We start from the raw sequence: 23,549 nt of genomic DNA on the forward strand, positions 1-23,549 counted from the left end.
GCCTGACTCCGCTCTGTCCTGTCTTCTTCTTTTGAAGCCTGTGGTGCAGGTGTGTTTTTTTCAAGAGATGAACATAGTTATAGGTAGTTGTAGTCTTTTTTTTTTCTTCTGGGCAAAAATATTTCTCTACCTGTGTGTTATTGGCACACTGGTAGAGAAGAAGAGCGGAAACTGTTTCACCAATCAGTACGCAGAACGCAAAGCACTGTGGGGAAAAAAACTGCACAAAAAAGTCTGCAAGGCTGTGAAAAGTGAACCGCGTTATAGCAAGGGTTCACTGTAATAAAATGTGCTAAAAGGCCATAGAAAAAAAATAAAACACCTTTTATCGCAGTGTTATAATCTCAGACTGAAAATTTTATGTATCAAATGTAGAAAAAGATAAATTTGAACAATATTACTTTTGCTAAAAAATATTTCAGTTTGTCTCAGATCTTGTAATGTGGTGCCATCCAAGTAGAGTGTGAAATTCAATCTTGGCCAAGAAAGAAGATTTATTGGTTTCTGGGCAATTCCTATAAAAATTAGACCATATGGATCTAGTGACATTCCATGTTTAGGTATTTCGGATTGTCCAACAGATAATCTAAAACCTCCTGGCTTTCTAAAAGTCTCTACTGTCTACAGTACACTCACAAGGTTTGCAGGGGTTTTGTAAGAATAACAAATCCCTATTACAGATCCGCCACTGTACTTAGAAGTAGGGATATTAATCTTTTTCTTAATAGACCAACATGTAATATTTATTTGTTGGTCTTAGGCTTTCTGATCAAAGTCAAATTTCCTGAATGCATTTATGTTTACATTTGAGATGGAAGGGCAGAACATGTTTCCCTGCTATACAAGATTTCTTTGTAAGGTTTCTAATGCAACGATTTTAAAAGCCGAGAGTGTCTAGTAACACCTTTCAGTGCTACAGTTCCATAGATTATGCAATAAATGCCATTATACATTAATTATCTTACCATAAGTACACTGTTCAGTCAGCAGCAGAAAGCTTGAGTCCTCCAGCCCATGACTTGAAAATTCACAGACGTAAATACACAGGAGCAGATTCTGATAAATTTCTTTTATGAGTTATGACAAGTGACTAAACGCAGTTGTGACTGCAGTAGAACTACCATGGTACTGACTGCCATCTACACGCTATGTGTTTAAGCGCAATAGTGGATTAGTGCAGAACTGTGATTTGTCTCTACATCAGGAGTGGCCTGTGCTTGCTTTTGTTGTCTTCAGCTGCCTTTGAGGGCGTACATGTGATAGATTTGAACTAGTTCCCTTTCGTTTTTTTTTTGTTTTGTTTTTTTATCATTATCTTTTATGCCTGAAGGCACTCGTTTTATTTTCATATTTGGATTCCAAAAATAGCCATGGGGCAACTTGTTTGGAAAACTTGCACCTGTCAGCTGTCAGTTTTTGTGCACAATTGAGGTTTCACAGTTAAGAGGCTACAGACATTTGTACTGGCATTGGCGGTGGCATTGTGTAATTAGATGTCCTGTTGAATCACTCGTTTTGTAATTGTTGCCTTTCATGACTGAAAATAACAACAACATACATGGAGGATGATGATCTCAGTGGCCTGAAGCGGCCAAGTCTTGAGAGGAAAAGTGCTAACTGTGCATTTCAATAAAAGCCAGAAATGTGATGTGGCTCAAAAATTTTCCTCTTTAAATTCTTGTTGAGGGGAATTGTTCCATGCGGTGAAATGGGGATTGTGTTCAATCCACAGTCTAAGTTGTTGCAAAAGTTGTCTTCCATTTCCTCTTTTTCTTTTGTGATCTTTTTTTTTTCATCTTTTATGACTGCCCATGCATGTTGACTTGCTAATTGTGATGATTTTCCACTTACAGCTAATGAAAACACATCTAAGAATATTATGTCAGACCAACAAGATATTTTTAGTACAGAAATTGGGGCTTAATAAAAAGTAAGTTTAATCTCTACTTAAAGGTTATACTTCTAATGCCAGAAACAAGCTTTGTTGGAATGCATATTCTAATTTATTTAATGTGACGTTTTATCATCCCTTTGCACTAATTAGTGTCTCAGCCTGGAGACCTGATGTAAGATAAACAACAAATTAAGAAGGTTTATGGCACCCAGAGTTTTTGACTCTGGGTCAAAAACAATTCAGCAGACTGAAAATCATCAGCAGAGAGATTAGGGACTCACCAATATGACATCCAACTTTTAATTCTGCTGTGTGGACCTATAACTACCAATGTTATATGTATATTAGATATATTTCTTCACACTATTAACACTTTGTAAAAGCAACCACAGCATTTATGTTGCATCTCTGCTGAAGTTAAACGCCCCGCAATCCTGTGCTGCATCACCATCACTGTCACATGACTGAACAATTACCACATTGCCAGTCCCCTTCCTCTCTTGAAATGCATGCAAACAACAAGATGAAAATGAACATTGTTTGTTAATATCAACTCAGTTTTACTCATTGAAATAACATAGATAAGTTAAGAAAATGCCTACCATTGGCCGCTTTTGATGTCGATGCCGATACATACCTTCCAAAACTGGTACTACTGAACTGTAACATTGAACCCAGAGGGTGAAAATACAAGAGAAACAAGATTGGACCCAGAACAAAGCCTTGAGGTACTCTACCTCAGTTCAGTGGAATCTTCCATAAGCTGATTGGCATAAACACCAAAGCTTCTGCTTCTATTAAGCACATAATTAAAATCAACAGTGTTAAAGATAAAAGCTCTAATCAAAACAAAAATGAGTATTCCCCTGAGTCTGCTGACATCATCTTACTAGAATTTTTGAGTGTTTTCCATAGAATGCTTTTTAAGTAAACCTAATTGAAATTTAAAAAAAAAACATTCTGATTATTCATAATAGTCATGACTTTATCTGCTACCACATTTTCTAGCATTTTGATTTGAGTTTGAATTTAGAAATTGACCTGTAACTCTGAGGTAAAGTTGCATCTTGACTAAGGTATAGTTCAACTAATGTGCTACCGTGCTTTGAAAAAGATTACATTTCTCAGATGAAATTGATTTATTAAAGAGACAATGGACTCAAATGTTTTTTTTTTTTTTTTTTTTACAAAGCATAGTGTTATTAGGGCAAGATGAGGGTCTTATTGTGTTGAGCAAATCAGAGACATCATGTAAGGTCACAAGACAGAAAGAGAACCAAGTATGTGAAGGAGACAAGTCAAAAGAGGGAACATGAAAAGATGACTGTTGAATTACCCAAAGAAAAAATAATACAATTCTTTACCTTTGGCTTTGGACTAAACTAGGGATTGTACGGTTGCTGATAAAACAATTGAGCGGATAGTGTCAAACAAAATTTTAGGGTTTGTCATGCAGATGATAAGTTCTTAACTCTTGTGTCTTTTCTCCAGAAGAGGAAGCCAACGCTATTTGTTTCGAAACAGTATTGTTGTAAATGAGATGTGAAATGAATTTAAAAGCACTTGCTGGCTAATCATGTAAAAAAAAAGAAAAGAAAAAAAAGTCTTTTTTCTCATCTCATGACAAAGTTCTGCCTCTGAGTTTGTGAGCTGCAGACTCCTTAGAATTATCTGGATTGTTTCTAATGTAGCTACTTTCTCACCACTACTATAAGATATAACATCATGTTGCCAGAACATCCCAGTGAGTAGCTCTTGATTTTCCTCCTTAAATGTATTTGTCATGTCCTCAACCTCCAACGCCTTGCCGGAGTCGACACTCAGCTAAACTCCTCTCCAAAGGAATCACACAGACTGGAGCGTTTGCGTTGAGTCTTTAATGAAGCCAGTTGGAGTAGGTATAAAACTATGAAATAAATATACAAACTTTGAATAATACACAGCAGCGCCAATACAGCACTCACAAGTACACTCGGTCGCCACAACGAATATTACATAAATCTTATACGTACCGACAGTGCTTTCTAGGACCAATTGTATAACAGTAGCCGTGTTACTGCGAAAACCCATGCGTTGCGTTGTCCTGACCTGTCGGCTTTCTAATGACATCATTAACGCTCGACTCTTAAAGTGATGTACATAAATTTCACCACTAGATGGCGACATTGAACGCTTAAATCTTATAACTTGTAGAATGTCAACTGACATAACATCACACTCCCCGTCTGAAACTACGAAGTTTCACATAACACAAAAATGCACAACCTTTACACTTGCGAAGCAATAAGCAAAACCACATCACATGCGGGTCTTAAGAACAGCTTAATACCATCTACCTTCGGTACTTTAATTTGAACTTTCCGAACAAGTCCATCTTTACTGGGGAACACCTCAGTAATGATGCCCATAGGCCAGACATTACGTTTCACCGCATTGTCTCTTAGGAGCACAACATCTCCTGGTTTCAAACTTCTGTGCTCAGATGTCCACTTCTTGCGAGGTTGCAGAGTAGATAAATACTGCTTGCGCCATCTGTCCCAGAAGGTGTCAGACAGACTTTGCACCCTGCGCCATTGCTGTCGGGACAAGTCCTTGTCCTCCAAGTCTCTCACAGGAGCTGGACAAGGTCCCACTTTCTGCGTCAACAAAGTGGCAGGTGTAAGGATGAATGGATCCATAGGATCGTAGGAGACAGGAATCAACGGTCTGTTGTTGACGATAGCTGCGACCTCTGCCATGAAGGTCACGAGCACCTCGTGCGTGAGTTTGGAAGTTCCCATCTGAAGGAACATTGAGTCCAAAATGCGGCGTGTGACACCAATCATCCGTTCCCACACTCCGCCCATGTGAGAAGAATGAGGGCTGTTGAAGGTCCAAGTGCAGTCGTGATCTGAAAGAAATCCTGCACAGATGTTTCATCAATATTTGAGGGAATTCCTAGGACTTTTGAAGCCCCGATAAAGTTAGTTCCCCTGTCAGAGCGGATGTGCTTCACTGGTCCTCTGATGGCCAGGAATCTTCTCAATCCGTTTATGAAACTGGAGGTATCCAAGGATTCAATGACCTCGATATGGATAGCTCTGACACTTAAACATGTGAACAAAATAGCCCACCTCTTGCTCTCCGCATGACCTCCTCTTGTCCGTCGGGCAGATACAGACCATGGACCAAAGACATCTAGGCCGATATTAGAGAACGGTGGTTCCGTGCTGAGTCTGTCAGCCGGGAGATCTGCCATCTTTTGAACTTCACACTTTCCTCTGAGCCTTTTGCATGTGACACATTCAAAGATGAGTTTACTCACGCATCGTTTGCCACCCAGGATCCAAAAGCCTGCAGATCTGATAGCTCCTTCCGTGAAATGCCTCCCTTGATGTTGAGATTCTGCATGGTAGTGACGAACTATCAGGGTGGTGACATGATGACGTCCAGGTAGAATTACTGGTCTTTTCTCTGCAGATCCTAAGTTCGCTTCCTGAAGACGACCTCCGACCCTTAGAACTCCCTTGCAGTCAATGAAAGGATCCAACGACCACAACAGGCTGCTCTTTGGAATGCATTGATTAGCAGCAATCAATTCCAGCTCTGCTCCAAAGACTTCCTGCTGAACAGATCTGAGAATTATTGTAGTACTGTCTTTGAGAATGTCCACTGACAAGTGTGGTGAGCACAAATGCCAGCCTTTACACTCCATTGAAAGGTCGTCTCGTCTCTTTTTGAAGCACTGAGTGATGTGAATCAATCCTCCAACTGTTCTAACAACTGTTCTCCAACAAGAGAATCGCTCAAAACGATGAGAGCCGAGATGCTGAGACACTACTGTTGTTAGAGTTGTCACTTTCTTTAGGTCTGGATCGTATTCTGGATCCAAAAGCTCATATGTTTGCTCTACAACTGATGAGACTTCATGTTTGGATAGAAGGGCTGGACCAGTGAACCATATTGTGTTCTCAACAGTTCTGCTGGAACAGGTCGTGTAGCAATGTCTGCAGGGTTGTGCTCTGTGTGCACATATTGCCATTGCTGAGGCCGTGTGCTGCGTCTGATTCTCTGGACACGGTTGTGAACAAATACATGAAATCTTCTTTTTTCATTGTAAATGTACCCCAGGACAACTTTACTGTCTGTGTAAAAGGTAACTGATGTGAACTGAATGTCAATTTCTGAGACAATAACCTCATACAAATGCACTGCCATGACTGCGGCACAAAGCTCTAGTCTAGGTATGGTATAGCCAGCCTTGGTGCAAGTCTGACTTTACTTGCTATCAAGCCAGTGTGACATTTTCCATGCCCATCCACAGTCTTTAAATATGCAACTGCTGCCACTGCTCTTTCAGAGGCGTCTGAGAAACACACAAAGTTCTTTGTGCTTTGCAGCAGATGGTGGTACATGTGTGTAAGATCTAGGGATCTTAAAATGCTGCAACTCTTTAAGAGTGCTTCTCCAACGCTCCCACTGCTTCTCCTTCTCTGGAGGAAGAGGCGCATCCCAGTCTGGGGAGTCTGTGGTGAGTTCTCGAAGAAGTGCTTTGCCCTGAATGGTGATTGGAGACACCAATCCAAGTGGGTTGTACAAACTATTTACAGTGGAGAGGACTCCACGCCGAGTGAATGCTTTTCTCTCCTCCTGAACTTGGTAAGTGAAACTGTCTGAATCCAAGTCCCACAGCAATCCTAAACTGCGCTGCATAGGCAGGTTGCCTGAATCTAGATCCAGGTCTTTCAGATTGGTAGCATGATCCTCACCAGGAAAAGCTTCCATTACACTTTTACTGTTAGATGCCAGCTTATGTAGCCTTAGATTAGAACAAGCTAACATGTCTTTTGTTCTTTTTAGCAGGCTGATGGCATCCTCTGACGAAGGAAGGGATTTTAGGCCATCATCCATATAGAAATCGCGGACGACAAACTGTTTAGCGTCCTCACCAAACTCTTTTTGGCCAGCTTCTGCTGCCCTCCTAAGGCAGTAAATAGCTACTGCAGGGGAAGGGCTGTTTCCAAAAACATGCACCTTCATGCGGTAATCTATTATCTCTCCTTCCGGCTCATTGTTCTTAAACCAGAGAAACCGGAGGAAATTGCGATCTGCTGGTTTCACTGTGAAACAATAAAACATTTGCTCTATGTCTACTGAAAAGGCTATTGGTTCCTTCCTGAACCTCAGAAGGACTCCATTGAGGCTATTATTGAGATCAGGCCCAGTTAAGAGTACCTGATTCAAAGAAAGTCCGTTATGTTGTGCACTAGAATCAAAGACAACTCTGATCTGAGATGGTTTTTTAGGATGAAAAACCCCAAATGAAGGTAAATACCAATGCTCCTCCCCTGGTCCCAGAGGGGGTGCCTCTTCTGCGTGCCCGTTTCTGAAGATCTTTTCCATGAAGTCGAAGAACTGCTGTTTCATCTCCGGCTTTCTCCTGAAGTTTTGCTGCAGTGAGTGAAGTCTCTGAAGTGCCTGTGAGCGGTTATCTGGAAGCTGTGGTCGCCATGTCCTGAAAGGAAGAGGAGCGACCCAGTTGTTCTTTTCATCCTGATGTACTTCTTTGTCCATCATTGTCAGGAATTGAATGTCCTCTATTGAAGGAGCGTCCAAATCATCCGTCTTTGTTTGGAGAAAGACATCCGCATCCAGACCTTCACTACTGCTGATGAAGCCTGTGTTGAAAGATGAAGTTGAGATGGGGTCATCACAACAGAATCTCTCTTTAACTGTGTAACTCCTTGGACACGGCTCAAATAGAGAGGGCCGTCCAGTTTTTAAGATGTTGGTGTAACAGGAGGTCACAGCAGATGGCTTATGAACATCTCCTAAACATACATCACCAACAATCACCCATCCCAAGTCCAGTTTTTGGCATATGGTGCATTGTGTGGGCCATTCACTTGTTTCCTAGCTTTGTGCACTCTAAGAATGTCTCTGCCTAATAAGAGTACAATAGGAGTTTGCTCCTCGAGCGCCGGAATGTACTTTGCAAGGTGTTTCAAATGGCTGTGGTTTAATGCCACTTCTGGTGTCGGGATTTCCGACTGATTATTCGGGATCTCGTTGCACTCGATCAACGTTGGTAAAGCGAGCTGAATGCTGCCATCGTTTGCCTCGATCATGAAGCCACAAGCCTGTCTGCCTTGCGTTTCCATAGTTCCTGCACACGTTTTAAGGAAATACGGTGTGGCTGTCCCTGTTATGTTGAACATATCAAAGAATTCAGTCCGTGCAAGTGATCTATTGCTTTGATCATCCAATATTGCATACACCTTCACTGCAGCACCTGGACGACCATCTGGATATACTTTCACCAGACTTATTTTAGAGCAGGAGCGTCCTGAGATTTCCTTGCCACAGATTTTGGTGCAAGTCGTGGAGACGGCTTCTTCCTTTTTCTCACTTGTTCCCTCCCCGCCGTTCTCTGATATCCGAGAATCTGGGGTGTTTACCCACGGTGTAGGTCCTGGGTGTAGAGCTGAGACATGTGTTACACTTCCACACTCTGTACAGACTGTTTCTTCTTCACAGTTTCTTGCCAGATGTACAGCTTTACAACATTTGTAGCATATTCCATATTTCTTGAGAATTGCCTTTCTTTCTTCAATGAGCATTCCTCTGAAGGTTCTACACTTCGAGAGAGGATGAGGTTTGTTGTGTAGCACACAATGTTTGGCTGGATCATCTGTTATGATGGGTCTGCTTGCAGATTGCATACTGGTTTGAACAGAGCCACATTGCTGTCCAGGTAACTTCTTAGTGAAAACCCCTGTCTTCATTACAGCAAGAGGTTTATGACTATCAGCTCTTAAAGCTTGCCTATGGTGCTCAGCTGAATCATTATTCGAAGTCGTTGGCATAAAACAGGGATCAGTTCTCATCTTTGCTTGGTTACAAACAAAGTTCACAAAGAATCTGAATGGAGGGTAGAGAACCCTGTGTTCCTGCTTATACTGAAAGCCTGATGTTAGCCATTTTTCTTGCAAATAGAATGGCAACTTCTGTACAATAGGATTAATTCCACGTGGCGTGTCTAGATAACTCAAACCTAGTAGATCACCGTCCACCTTAGCTGCTTCTATTTCCATTAACAAATCGCCAAGTTCTCTTAGTTTGCGGTGGTCTTTATTAGAGATCTTTGGAAAACTTTCCAACCTTTTGAACAAGGAACTCTCCACCACCTCTGAAACCCCGTAACATTCGTTTAGTCTATCCCAAACTGCCCTGAGGCCATACTCAGGATAATTCACATGCACCGTTCTTAAACGTCGAGCATGTTCTGCTGAGTCTTTCCCTAACCATTTGACTAAAAGGTCAAGCTGTTCATTAGCTGAGAGGTTTAAATCTCTGATTACACTCAAAAAGGATGCTCTCCAGGCTCTAAAGCACTCAGGACGATCATTAAACTGTGTGAGTCCTGTGGAGACTAACTCCCGTCTTGCCATGAATCTGACAAGGTCAGACATGCATTTACTTTCATCCCCATGACTCATTGCGAACCGTCGTTGGGATAGCATGCGTTTTGTGGCAAAGGCAAATGATCATTTCTGTCTCTATAGTCTGTTCTACAGAAGGGAATGTCCGTTGGATTATCCCAAGAACCTGTGTTTTGCTCCATTTTTGGCATACATTTTTCATTTAATCTTGTCTGTAGCGTGAAATGGTGATTGGACCCCACTGTCCTAGTAGGATTCTGAGCCTGCATCATTATGGCAGGTTCTTGTCTTGGCTGAACTGGCAACGCCATTACTGATGCAGAGGTTCTTTGCTCCAAGTTAAATGTAGGCCCATGTTGGGTTGCTCCCTCAACATAGTCTTTTGTGCGTGAATCTGGGTCCTCATTTGGGACATCTATTTCACTGAAGGTCTCACTATGCTGTCCCACAGCTAATTCTAAGACTTCGGCTTTAGCTTCTGCGGCTGCAGCTCTTTTCTGCGAGCGCACCTTTTCCAAGGAAGCCTCTAAATGTGTTTTCTGAAGCTGTGTTGAAGCCTCTAGCTCTGCTTGTTGTAACCTCAGTTTAATTTCTTTCTCGACGAATGCTGCCTCAGCTTTAGCTGCTTCGGCTTCTGCACGTGCCAACGCTACTGCTACTTTGCTAGCTTCCGAACTCGTAGACTGATTAGACGAGCCTGAGATGCGTGATCTTGTTTTAACAGATCCTGATATGGAGCTTTTTCTTGACATGATGTAGGCTGAAGCGTGTTGCTTACTCTTTTGCTGAGCTGGATTTTCTCCGTTGATTAATTCGTTTACTTTTCACCGTTGAAGCTGGACCGCCAGAAAGTGTCGTTTTACTGTCATGTCCTCAACCTCCAACGCCTTGCCGGAGTCGACACTCAGCTAAACTCCTCTCCAAAGGAATCACACAGACTGGAGCGTTTGCGTTGAGTCTTTAATGAAGCCAGTTGGAGTAGGTATAAAACTATGAAATAAATATACAAACTTTGAATAATACACAGCAGCGCCAATACAGCACTCACAAGTACACTCGGTCGCCACAACGAATATTAACATAAATCTTATACGTACCGACAGTGCTTTCTAGGACCAATTGTATAACAGTAGCCGTGTTACTGCGAAAACCCATGCGTTGCGTTGTCCTGACCTGTCGGCTTTCTAATGACATCATTAACGCTCGACTCTTAAAGTGATGTACATAAATTTCACCACTAGATGGCGACATTGAACGCTTAAATCTTATAACTTGTAGAATGTCAACTGACATAACATCACAGTATTGGTTCTGGAAGCTTAGCTAAGCCTAACCCTGAAATCAAATGTTGATAGGTTGCTAAAGTGTGTTATGTGTGCCGATTGTGTTTTGCCACGCAAGTGACTGCTACTTAATTAGTTGAGAAACACAGAACAATGTCAAAAATCTAGAAAATGCAGTGAGTGATTGAACACTTCACTCAGCTTTTCTGCATTTGATTCTCTGATGCCACGGAGAAGTACTTTTGTGTATCTACATGTATCTTTAAGTGTATACTGAGGCAAAAATATTAAGCACTGTTCATGTTTCTTCTTACCACTACTGCAAATTGTCATTGTGTGTAGAGTGTGTGTGGTGAGAAATTTGCAAACATTTTACACTTGGAGTCAGTGATGAGACTTCCTCTTTAGGATAAAAGAAGTATGCAGTTTCAGCTTTTTGTTTCTGTCTTAGTTCATTAGGGTTAGGGGTTTTCTTTCAGTGGGTTTGGCAGAATGATAATGAGGATGTGTGCACTTATGAAACCACAATGCCATATTAACTCTAGTTCTGTATCCATAGCAAGAAGGCACTTCTGCAGAAGTTCTACCCACCGTCTTATGAGTAGAACTATTCAGGCTCTGAAGTCGTCATTTTGATTGCTTGGTTTTGTTTATCAATTCTTTGCTATAAAAAAGTTAATCCACCTTTTTGAGGATCAGGAGCTATTTTGACAGAACCTGATCTTCAAAATCACACTGTGAAACCAACCTATAAAGCTTAATAGAAATCAATTATTCTGGGTTAAAAAACAAAAGAAATTTAACATTTCTGTAGTTTGCTTTTGTGCCAAATTCAGTTGTACATGAAGGTGATCCCAGTCAAACAAGAATATACTGAAGTGCATAATAACTGTCCAACCTGAATGCAGTTTATTTTTTGGACTGATTTGATCCAATAATGATATCAACTCTGGCATCCTTCTTGGGTCGGCTCTTGGGTTGAGACCACCAATCCAGAGAGTTGTTTGTATTTATGGCGTTTTTACATTGGAGGTATAAGCTTGTAGGCATGGAGTTGAGAGGAGAGACAGACATAAGTGATGTGTCTCCGTTTTTGGGATTGCACAGCTTCCTTAAACCTTCTACATGCCAGTGGACTGTCTACTTACTCAGCATGGCCATCTATGGAGATAGTTTAGTGTTTAGAAGGAGAAAAAACAACGTGGGGATTTGTTAAGTGTTGCATGCAAACATTTGAAGAGGGAAATGCTGGATTGAGTTAGTGCAAAAAACGAAGGAGAAAACTTACCTACAGAGACACTGTGCCATTTATAAGGCCTTCTGGTTTCTGCTATACAGAAACCAGTTTTCTGCTGCTAATGCAGAAAACATTAACGGCATTGCAAAATTCAGCAATCAAAATTAAATCCACTTTATAGAGCTAAATATAATTAAGTTTATCTGTTTGACTGAATCTGAAGCTCAACCTTTGCGGCGATTTTCCCAGCAAAAGTCAGGCACTTTTGGCTCCTTGTGTGTTTGATGTGACTCACTCAGGCAATAACCACTTTGGAGAGACCTGAACACAACACTACAGGCTACTATAAAACCCATGAGGCAGAAAACAGATTTGTAAAAGTTTTATTCACACGCAATTTATAGGAACCAGAAAAAAAAAAAAAAAAACATAAGAGGCGAATTGCTACTGTTATTATACCACTGTGAAAAGATATCCTGGATAAGTTATGAACACATTTACTAAAACCATTTTAAATCCAACAGCCCCCCAGCCCACCACACAAAATACGGGAGCAGCATCATTCTGTGTACTAGAACAGTCAAGCAGGATTACGGTTTTAGTTGTCCTTTGAACTTTTAGCCTCCATTTTTGTGTTGGTAATTTTGTATGGCTTAATTATTATCTGAAAAATACACAGGCTGATGTTAGTTATGCTAACAGTAGTTGATGATTATTTAGCAATGTCTTTCTTTAAGAAAAGTCAGAGTTGACATCAGAAATTATATTTCTTTACTTTTTTTTAATGGTAACTTTTGGGAAAATTCACTTCCTCGCTATCTGGTTGTTCAAATTTAGCACTTAGCTAGAAAATGAACATAGACAGACAGGATCGTTGATGCTTCTTCTGTTATTTAGCAACCTTAATATAAATCCATTTCTAAGTGTGTGAAAAATAACATGTTTTTAAGATAGTGCCTGAGGTTTATTTGTATTTGCTTATGCAACTCCATGTTCAAAATCACTTCTAAATGTCTGAAATTATGAAAAAAATGTAATTTAGTGCTTAGTTCTAGTTTCTAATCTTTTGTTTTTTTCTTTATGTGGGAAGTGAAAATGTCATACTGCAAAACTGCTGAGCAAAACTGCTGACATAAATTACACAAATCATCTCTCCCATAATAAATAATTGTTTGTTCTGGGTGATTCATTTAAAATGTTATGTATTTCTTGCTGGATATAAACTAGTTTAAAAACAGGAATTCAATTTTTCTTTAACAGTGTAAAGGAGCCAATTTTTAAGAACAATATTCACTGCTGTTTGGAGTCTGTGTGGGCTGTCCAAGTCATGCACCAAAGTTCAAAGCCTTTCTGAGGAAAATGTTTTCTTTCTTCCCCATCTCCTATCAAAGATCTGGTTGATGCTGATTTGTGCAGAGCTGAGATTTCTTTGGCAGAGTTCTATAGTGTTAATATTCTAGCCTGAAAGACATTGGAGCTTGTTTAGTAACAATAAAGTTAAAGAATAGATTGTTCAGACTTTAGAGAGCATCTTCAGGGGAAATCTGTTTTTTTAGATCAGAGTTCATACAGATGACCTCCTCCAGTGATTCGTTTTGACAACAGAATTATTGGAGCCATCTGAACGTTTCTTTTTTTCTCTGTATTCTGTGTGACTGTGTGAAAGTCTGGCCCATATTTAGGGTTCTTGGAAACTTCTGCTGTACTACTATTTCTATAGTTTATCTTGAAAAGTGAAAGGCTGCTTGGAAGCAGCGTGAGTAAATGATAAGCTGGCTTTGAACTTGCTGTGTAGTGCTGATATAGATCACCGGTTTGGTTCATCTAAGTATTTTTTATTTCCGCGTGTGCACCCGCAAGAAGAAACCCTTTGAATGAGATTGTCACTTTTTTCTCTCACTCCACTTAGCTGATTTCTGCTCTTAAAATAGTGAATATTTTCTTACAAAGTGATCCACTTTAACCTGTATAAGAGGTCATTTAGAGTGATTCATTTATCTTTTGGGGAAAAAAATCTGGTTTTATTTATAGCTCTGCTTTTGTACTTTGGATATCACATCAGCTTTATCCTGCTTTGGCTCACTGTTTAATCTGATGGCTCTGATCAGAAGTTTGCATTTGTATGTTAAGCGCTTTGATCAGGATTTAGCTCCCAGCAGACATGTTGGAAAATTGGTGTTGACTTGTAAAGAACTGAAAAGGACTCATCTTTTGTTTTCACAAGCAAACAGGATGATGAGTATTCAAGGTAGTGATTTGCTGCATCTATTTATAGTTAAATCTGAAATTAAAATACAATGCCTCATAATCAAGCTTATAAACTGTAATTGTCATAGCTTAAACATCAATGAAACCATTAACTTATCTACATGTAAAACCGTCTTTAAAAATGTATTTTAACTTAAGTGTGGCAGCACAAACACTTCTTAGTTCATGAATTAATAGCAAGTTTCCATAACATTCATGACTTTGTTTAGATTCAAGTTAAAACGCACACATTTTTGTAATTGTTAGTTTAACTAATGGGATTGGAATACAGAAAGAATAAACCACTTAACTTTCCTGGGTTACCATCAGATAAACCATCATTGCATCACCTGATCATCTCTTTTATCGGTTTTCCATTTAAAAAGAAATGTTACTTCACCTGTGACGGTGTCTCTGTTGGCCAGACCGTAACAACCAGCCTGGGGAATTTGAAGCCGGAACGAAGCATAAAGTGAAACAGGGAAGTGAAAGCACTATGAAGTGGTTGTGTGGCTTAATCTTTCTCCAGTGTCTTATGATCGGTTATTCCTGACATTGAGCAACATGTATTTTCTAATAACGAAGGGCTAACTTCAAAATATGTTTAGAGGTTGACCAGCAACCTATAAACAACAATGCATATTACATACAACATAATTGAAATAGATCTTTCAACTTCCTTGCAGCTACAATCTTTGCACCTTAATAGATGTATTTGTTACATTCTATTAGCTATTTCAAATACAGCATCTTGGTTAAAAGGAAGTCATTGAATTATGTCTGCTCTGGTAGATCTAATTCAGAGTTTGAACTTCTTGGAGTATTTAAAAAAATTTTTTAGAGTATCTTTAAATGGGAATACTCAAAGATATAAAATGTTAGGGATGTCTTTTTTGTGCATTTTTATCAAAATTACATAATCAATGAAATCGGTTCTGTGGTTCCGACAGAAAACAAAGGACACGAGCCACTTCAGTTTTTGCTGACCAATCCCAAGATGTTTCTCTAATACAGGGTTGGAAACCAATCGGTCACATGACACAGACTGAGCGACCCAACTAAGTTTCTCTTTAACCTTAAAGGACTAAAAACATTTTGATAAAAATCAGATCTGTTAGACCAAGTAAATGATGTGACCTGCCTAGATTTGGAGGCTATTTATGCAAATATAGGTTGTGCGCTCAATTATTATTATTATTATTAAATTTGCTGCATTAAATGTATAACTCTGTGACATAAAATATAACAACAGAAATCGGGAGTTCATTTTAGTCAGGAATCCAGATTTTCTCCATTCTCGATTTGGGCATCACTAATAATGATGCATTCAGCTTGTAAGATACAACCTTTATTGAACATTTAGACAATTTGTCTGTAACTTCTACATAAATGTTATTTTTTGTAGTAAGTCAGAGCTCATCTGAGGTGTGTTATGCAAAAAAAAAAAAAAACAATAGTCATAAAAGGCAAATCTCAATTTATTGTCAAAATAGTTTCAAATCATGTCTGAGTATATTTATGTATTTAGATTTTAATCCAAAGTCCTTTAAAAAAACAATGAAAAGGCTTTTTGCATTAGTTCATTATGTTTGGCCTGCCAGGGGGAGTTTATCAACATTTGACTCCACTGGGTGTCCATCAAAAATGTTTCTACAGCCTGAATTGCTTTCTAAGTTGCTATAAGGCTTTCAGCAGACATTCTCGATGTTCGCACTAGGTTTTCTCTAATTAGATGTTGCTCAGCAGGCTGCAGTTTTTAAAATGTGGTTTTCTTAATTCCAACAAACCCAGTTTCTGTCTTAATTATTGTGTTAAAACTCCAGTGCTTCCAGCCTGAGCAGTTTTTTGGGGGAATTGCCAGGCAACAGTCTCCAAACAGTGGCTTATCTATGACATTATACACGGTTCTGTTTGGAGAAAAGAATGGGCCCGTTGATGTGAAGTGGTTCCGACAGAAAACTAAAAACTTTTGCTGTTGGTTGTTGCTGTGAGAGTAAATCTGTCTATTCTCAAAGGACACGAGCCACAATCTATTTTAGGATATTGCCAACTGCTAAGGGAGATCCCCAGGGGTGAATAACCGACTTCATTCAAACAATCACGGCGGTATTGCCATCAGTTCCCTCTTATTAAATTTCAGTGGGATCCCAAATCAGGACAGTTTTCCAATGAGGAATTTCTTCTCTCAGTAACCACTGGTGTTTAAGTTAACACTTTCATCTCCTTAACAAGTTATATTACGCACATTGATTCAAAGATACGCTATCTTTACTACTCTCAGTCTAGGGGTCAAGTCCACGCTCTGTCAGATAGCATCACTTTCCCATCATCCGGTCACTCTTGTGTCCACACTTCCTGTCTCACAGCTGGCCTGCCAAGTCTCCCATGACCCTTTGCTGTGGTGCTGCTGTTTTGTTTTGAGAGAATGCAGGACCGCCGGGATGAGCTTCAGTCTCATGAGCTTTAAACTGATGCACTGCAGGGTGGAAAAAAGAAAAAAAAGAAAAGAAAAGAAAAAGCAAACCCAAGCTTGTGTTTATTGGTCCATTGCTGTCCTCTGCCTGTCGCTTTGTGAAACAGGCTGGTCCCGGTGGCTAATATGCAACTTTTGGTGCGTGCTGGAGGAAGCGCTGCAGCGCCAGAGGGGGCTGAGTTAGCAGTGAACTCATAGAGCACATTCCTGAAGGCAGCACAGCTCTGTGATTTTAGCGGGCTGTCACAGGGATTAGGTTACCCTGTCTGCTTCTGTGAGCTCATGCCGTTGCTGTCTCAGTGCCGCAGGAATCCTCCTGAGCAGCAGCAAACAGTTTGCTCCCAGTGCGAGGAGAACTATGACATATGTTCATTCACCTCTACCTGGCTACTAAACTTTAAATATCTGATGTAAATTGACTTTACCTAAAACCGTCTAAAGCCAGTTTGACATCTCTTCTATGTGTACCAGCAGGATTGTGGCTAAAACTGACCGCTAGGTGTGCTCTTTGACTCCGTCTGCTGAAACACACAGCAGAGGTTTTCGCAGCAGCTGTAGTGTACAGGATGTGGTGAATTTATGTCACTGGTGTTTCACCATAAGAAGAGAATTCACAAGATTGCACCCTGCATCTGCTTTTTACTATTGACACAAAGTATTTGTGGTTTTTAAATAAACTGTCGAGATTTCATTGTAAAGACTTTTTTTTAATAACATCTTCACAAAATTGTATCTACAGGCTGATCCTTGTTTCTAAAACGAGGAATGGTATTTATTTAATACTAATAAATACTTTGTGTTTATTAGTATTATAAATAGAATGTATCATACTTTGTATTACAAATTATTGTAGTACTTTTTTTTAGTATTAGATGAATGTGAGACAAGTTATTGGTGCTTGAAGTGTGAACATGAGAGGATCACTTGTTGAACTGTCATTAATCCTTGGTTCGGCTTATTTCACAGATAAGACATGGTTTGTTTCCTCATAGTTTACAAAACTGTGTCCATTTGCATTGTAGAGACAGGCTCAATTGTTCTGTAATTATGTTCTATGTCATTCACTGACTGAGCATTTAACCCCTTACAATCAAAATATAGAAAGTGGTTACCCATACGTTCTATTCTGGTCTACATGTGTAAAACATTTTGCTTTATTTGTTTTTGTTTCTAGAATAGTTCATGGATATAAAGTCTTAAGTAACACATTGAAAGCTCATCCCATGCCCAATTTAATGCCCTGCATAATGACTTAAATTAAAACAGATTTGCTCTGAACTTTAATTTTCTCCTACCAGATGAACTGAAATCACCCTTGGTTATATTTTACCTCAGAGAAGTGTTAGTGGTTAGCACCAAGAAGACAAATGCTTGCTGAAGTTGTTGCTGGCATTTCTGCTCTTGGTTTAATTTGGATACAAATTCAAAAATGGTCAAATATTTTATTTTTTGACCCAGTTTTTCCCCCCCTTTTAATTCAACACATCATCAAATTTTTCAATTCCAAAGTTGTTTCTTAATCCAACAAGAAATCTTAATTTCTTGTTGGAAAAGAGCTACACACACTAGCTCTTTTGTAATAAAATCATTCACATTTTTTGCATATCACAAATTTAGAACCAAATTATCCTCTAATGTAAAAGAATTATAAATAAAAAAAATATCGCTTTTAAGGACAAAATTGATAATGATAGCTAATAAAAGTTACTAAAGAGTAAGCCAACTCCTTCACTTGCTGGATAAGTCAGAGCAATATAGAGAGGTAATTTTACTGGCATGATTTTGACTAGTGGGAGGAACCCGGATAACCCAAGCATGCACAGAGACAAAACTTTGTACAGAAAGTATTTATTCAAGGTAACAGCTCTCTTTATAAAGCAAATCTGGGAGTATTAAGCTGATTTTACCTTGAAAGTTGGTCAGTTTTCTGCCACAGTATCCAGCCTGTAGTCACCTGCTTAGCAAACTGGCCACTCAGCCTAACAAATGTTGCTTGAAACAATGTTAAAATAATTTGAGTTGTGGGCGAAGTTCCTTCAGTTTTCCTACCATGAATGAGTCTATTTTTGAAGACTTGATTTGCCCTGTAAGTGGGGTGGAAAAAGTAAAAGTGACTTCTGTCAGCCAGTTGGCCAACAGTGTGCAGCAACAGCTAGGAGAAAGACTGTGGTGCTTTCTTAATACTCTACAGAGCTGGAGAAAATCTTGTAATTCCAACAGTTTCTCTGGCATTAGAGTCATCTGAGTGAAACTCTCACTGGTTATGGAATGATAACTTGGCATACATTTATACCAGGAGTTATCCCAAGTTGATGGACCAAAGTTAAAACTCAAAGGTTAAAAAAGAGCAACTTTGATGTCACACATTCAGCTATCTGCTAACATCTTGCTGTCTCTTAAAGTAGCAGCCTAAATGCATGGCAGACATGTCTTGACATGTTGTGATGTGTTGGGGAAAATGGATTCCTTTGAAGGACTTCTTCAGCCTTTTATACTTTCCTTTACTTCAAAACACCTTACTGATAGAAATACATAAAAACTTCCACACTGATGAGTTTTGTCATTTTCATGTGCTCGTAGTGTAGGTTTTATTCATTCATTCAAATGAATGAATTGAGAATGAATTTTTTTCTGCTGAAAATTGGCCAACTCCAATCACAAACCAGTTTCATGGTGCGTCTCACAGAGAAAGTCTTTAGTTAAATCTAGAGAGCAAAGAGCTTTAAGCACCAATTCAGAACTACCACACTCTGAATGAGATGATACATATGCTGTTGGTTGGGATCAGTGTAAATGAATATCCGTAGTGCCACCATATGAGCAGTTTGACCTGTCTGACCTGGTGTTTAGTGCTTCTGCATGGCGACTGGTCTCTGCTCAGTCTGCAGCTGCGTGATTATCTCAGAGCATCTGTCACCCACCGTTTCTGATCCTCATATCTACTCTAAGAGTCACTGAAGAATTAACATGGATTTTTACACTCAGCCTTTTAGATGGATGCTAAAAGAATAGATGCAAGATTCAACCGGAAATGTGAGATAGGCAATAAATGGAGTACTGATGGTACTAGCATTACATGATTAAAAAAAAAAAAAAAAGCATGAAGTGGACAAATTAAAATTACGGAGGGTTATGAAGGCAGACGGAGCGCACACACAGCTACTTTGTCCAGCCCAGGGAGTGAAGAGATTGTTGCCTTTTGTCTGAGTGAATGAGGCACTCGAGGAGAGTAAGTCAGCTCTTTGTTTTTGTGTGCCGCTCCCTTGCATTTCTCGCAGTGTTCACTAATGTAATTAATGGAAAAGAAGCAGGCAATAACATGCCTTAAGATTTAACCACAGTGTACACCCAATTGCTCTATGGTACATTAAGTAACCCACCTCCCCCTGATTGTTTATTATTTGTTTTCTGTCAGTATGAGCTGATTTAAATCTGATCGATATCTTATTCATGTCTTGGTTAACCATGCTGGAAGTCTGCTTCGCTAACCTCCACTCTTGTTTGCCCAAGATCAGGTTATACGCCCATCTCAAGGCCAGCTGTGGCTGAAACCTAGACAGCACTGCTGCTTCAAATAAATTCAAGAGCCTCTCTCATTCAATAAAGTCAGTGTCTGTTCCCTGTACTCACTTGGGGTGGGGGAGAGATGAAACTTCATCCACTCTCATGACATCAGAGCAGCCACTTCAGGCAGGCCTTGCTCCCCACCATAGCTGACCCAAGGATCTGCAATGTTAAACTAAGCGTAGCTTATCTCTGCTTGTGGCTGTTCAGGTCATAAGACTGGATGTTGTGAATGTGCGCATTGTTCAACATGAACAAACTTTCACAGTGGTTCTCAGTCCTCCAAAATCATAATTTTAGATGTGTTGAGGGAAGCTAAGGAGGACTGTGGATAATAGAGCCCTGTGTATTTAATAATTCAGCTCATACTGGCATTGCGGTTTGCATATGTGAACCTATCTGGGTCATATCTAAATTTAAAACAATTCCCTTCATCATCACGGCACAGAAAGAGATTCCAGTTGCACCATTACAGTAATCTTTACCACCCTGTTGATGTAAGTTGACGGCAGGCAAAGAAAGGCAATATTTTGTCAGCTCGTCAAAGGAAATCGTCCCCTGTGTAATTCTGAAGACTCTGACAGCTCTTGGCTTTAACAATTGAGTATCAAAGCAATTTGTCTGTTATTTCAATAATACAATTGGTGGAGGGAAATTCTGCTCTACAAGACTAAACTGTGGAAATGGGTGCTGGAATTTCTGCCGGGTTGTTGTGGTATACTTGGATAACCCTGGTTCACACCATCTTGACATAGGTTTACTGCAAGAGATGCTATTATGTCATTTGAAACCTGCTTGTATAAGAGTGTAGCACATAATTACGTATTTCAAACAAAAAAGTTTGAGAAGTTCATTTGTAATTTCATTGTATCGTTTCTGTTCTTGTTCTAGGTCAGCAGAAGTATCAGAACGGCTTGTTCTCAGCTTTGATGCAGAACAGGTATGGTTGTCCAGCTTCAGTCTCCAAACATACTCCTTTTCATTTGTCTTAACACTTATCAGTTATTGATATTTTGATCAAGATTTTAAATCTCAGATACATATCAGAGAAGTTTAACCACTGTTCCAAAACAGTTTAGAAAAGTCTGGAATATGATTTCAGTATTTTCCAGGTGTGCTGAAGTGTGAAACCAAAAAGGCTTATTCAGACTCTTTTTCTTATCATTCTTGTCTAAATGTTGCCTTTTTTCTTTTTGTCCATCTTTCCTCCATTTTGTCCTCCCTTCCTCTCTCCCGATCTTAGTTTCTTCCTTGTTTCCTACCTCTTTAGTTCCTTGTGTCCGTTTTCTCCTTTTCTTAATTCCTCTTGTCCTCTTTCTGCCTTTATTGTTCCTTCTTTTATCTTCTTTCTTATGCTTCCCTTTCCTCCTGTTCTTTCTTATCTTCCGTCGTTCTAACTCCCTTTTTTCTTCTTTGTTACCTAGTTTCCTTTCCTTCCATTTTTTTGTTGACTGCAACAGTCTGTAATACATGTACGAATAACATATAGGAACTAGTTCTAGGTCAATTCTCTGAAGTCAGTGCCATGCAAAAAAATTAAACACTAGATCTCACCAGTGTCCTATCATGATAATGATGATTAGGATTGTCAACCACTTATTTACCAATTATGATCAGGATCCTGCTGTGTCCTTAATTTTTCTTAAAGTTTAGAGCAACAGAGATGTTGTCCTGTCTGTAGTTTTTCATTAAGTTTATCTCCTCAGCTCCAACACAGGGTTGACTTGGTTAGGAAAGTCATCCATAGGTTTTAAAGTGGGTAACTTCCTTTCCAAAGAAATATCTGGTGCAGATGTTTTAATACTCAGGGCAAAGCTAATGTCATCATACTTACTGGGTTTACTACTGTATTAGCTTGGTTACTAAAATATTACATTGCAGTTTTTGTTTGTCATTTCCATACAAAACTTCAGAAAAAAAATTCTGCCCTTGAAATATCATACTGTACTTTGAATGTCATCATTTTTAGCGACTGTTTCAATTGCTCTCAGTGCAGCTCTCTGAGAACAGCTGAGGATGTCAGAACACAGCAGAAGAGATCACAGGATAGACTGAAAGCTGCAGCAGTCTGTGGTTCAGCTTTCAGATTATTAAGGGTACAAACAGATTGTTGGGAAAATCCAGATCTGTCTGATCTGCAACATTATGTTCACTGTGTAAAATACAGTTTTGGCAGCCAATCTCATAACATAAATTATTATTAGTATTTATTTTAAAGTGGCCGCCTAATATGCAATAAATATTAGGTAGTTAAATAGATGCAATGCATTCATGTCTTTTGAATCTTAAAGACTTAAAACTTAGAGAAAGTTTAAAGAAAACTATGACGACCATGTTTTTTTTGTTAAACAGTTTTGTGATGCATCAGTCTCACTAGGTCAAGATGACTGAAGAGGTGATTGTCATCGCCAAGTTTGACTACATGGCCCAGCAGGACCAGGAGCTGGACATCAAGAAGAACGAGCGTCTCTGGCTGCTGGACGATTCCAAGTCCTGGTGGAGGGTCCGGAATGCCACCAACAAAACTGGCTTCGTCCCATCCAACTATGTAGAGAGAAAAAACAGCGCTAGGAAAGCTTCAATTGTCAAGAATCTCAAAGACACACTCGGTAAGAGAATTTACTTTTTTCCTTTTGGTTTCGCTTTTGTTTATTTCTACAGTAGGTTGGTTCTCAGTAATTTTGAGAAAGCATGCTGGTTTGAATTCCCTTTCAGCTTATTTATTTTTTTGACGAGCTCATAATATTCCAGTTAAGCTGCATAGATGATACTTTTCTAAATATTTACATATCTTCAGCATCTTGATGGGGTTCCTCTCTCACATGTAGTTTTTCTTTTAATTATTAACTGAAACAGCGTTGCTTCAAAAGCATTATCTAGGGCAACTTTCATATCGTTTTTCACCACAACTGTGCCATATAACCTGTTGCATGTTATTCACCACAGTGAGAGTGTTTGTTCAGAGTGCAGACACAGTATTCTCAGGTTATTGTTTGCACACACCTAGAATTGGACTTCTGCTTTTGATCGTCTTGCTGACATTAAAGGTTTTAAGTGCAACTTTGACGTATTTACTCAGGTAAGGGAGTTATAGATATTTTTATCTTTCCGGCTTTGTAACAAGTATAAATTGGTTTTGGTTTTCTTGCCTTTCCTTTAGCAAAATAGTTCAATTTGTAGATATTGCCAGCTGCTGCAAACCATGTAAAACCAATATGGGGATACATTTTACATAAATATTTTGTACTCGTAAATCAAACTGCATAGTTGTGAAAAAGTAAAATGACTGAGAATTTCTGCTTTGTGCATGTGTAGATGTCGTTATTCTTTACCAACCCAAATCTTTGTTTATGGATCCACAGAGGTGAAATTGTCTATTTGGTTTACAAGGTGACAATTTATTAATAACTACATTCTGTTTTACAAGCAC

The 23,549-nt window shown here is 39.3% G+C and overlaps 2 protein-coding genes across 2 annotated transcripts in view; one reads left to right on the plus strand and one right to left on the minus strand.

Moving 5' to 3' along the window:
• nck1b (NCK adaptor protein 1b) overlaps positions 1-23,549 on the plus strand; it is a 43,753-nt gene that overhangs the window by 2,540 nt on the left and 17,664 nt on the right. Inside the window, exons 2-3 of the mRNA XM_055037379.1 lie at positions 21,011-21,059; positions 22,488-22,728. Coding sequence (XP_054893354.1) covers positions 22,503-22,728 — 226 coding nt within the window. The 5' untranslated portion in view covers positions 21,011-21,059; positions 22,488-22,502. The remainder of the gene's footprint in view (positions 1-21,010; positions 21,060-22,487; positions 22,729-23,549) is intronic.
• Positions 3,921-5,071, minus strand: LOC129364930 (uncharacterized). Its single transcript, XM_055037881.1, has 2 exons — positions 5,008-5,071; positions 3,921-4,796 (listed from the first exon to the last, which is right to left on the minus strand). The coding sequence occupies exons 1-2, from the start codon at positions 5,069-5,071 to the stop codon at positions 4,162-4,164; spliced, it is 699 nt and encodes a 232-aa protein (XP_054893856.1). The 3' UTR covers positions 3,921-4,161.

This window comes from Poeciliopsis prolifica, unplaced genomic scaffold, assembly GCF_027474105.1.
Source record: "Poeciliopsis prolifica strain line A6 unplaced genomic scaffold, Auburn_PproV2 SCAFFOLD012, whole genome shotgun sequence".
NCBI classification, from domain to species: Eukaryota; Metazoa; Chordata; class Actinopteri; order Cyprinodontiformes; family Poeciliidae; genus Poeciliopsis; species Poeciliopsis prolifica.

Excerpts from the sequence above, each read along its gene's own strand:
- LOC129364930 (XM_055037881.1), bottom strand. The coding sequence starts at position 5,071 with ATGTCTTTGGTCCATGGTCTGTATCTGCCCGACGGACAAGAGGAGGTC. Across the intron at positions 4,797-5,007 it reads GGTCATGCGGAGAGCAAGAG|GATTTCTTTCAGATCACGAC; the intron begins GTGGGCTATTTT and ends ACATCTGTGCAG.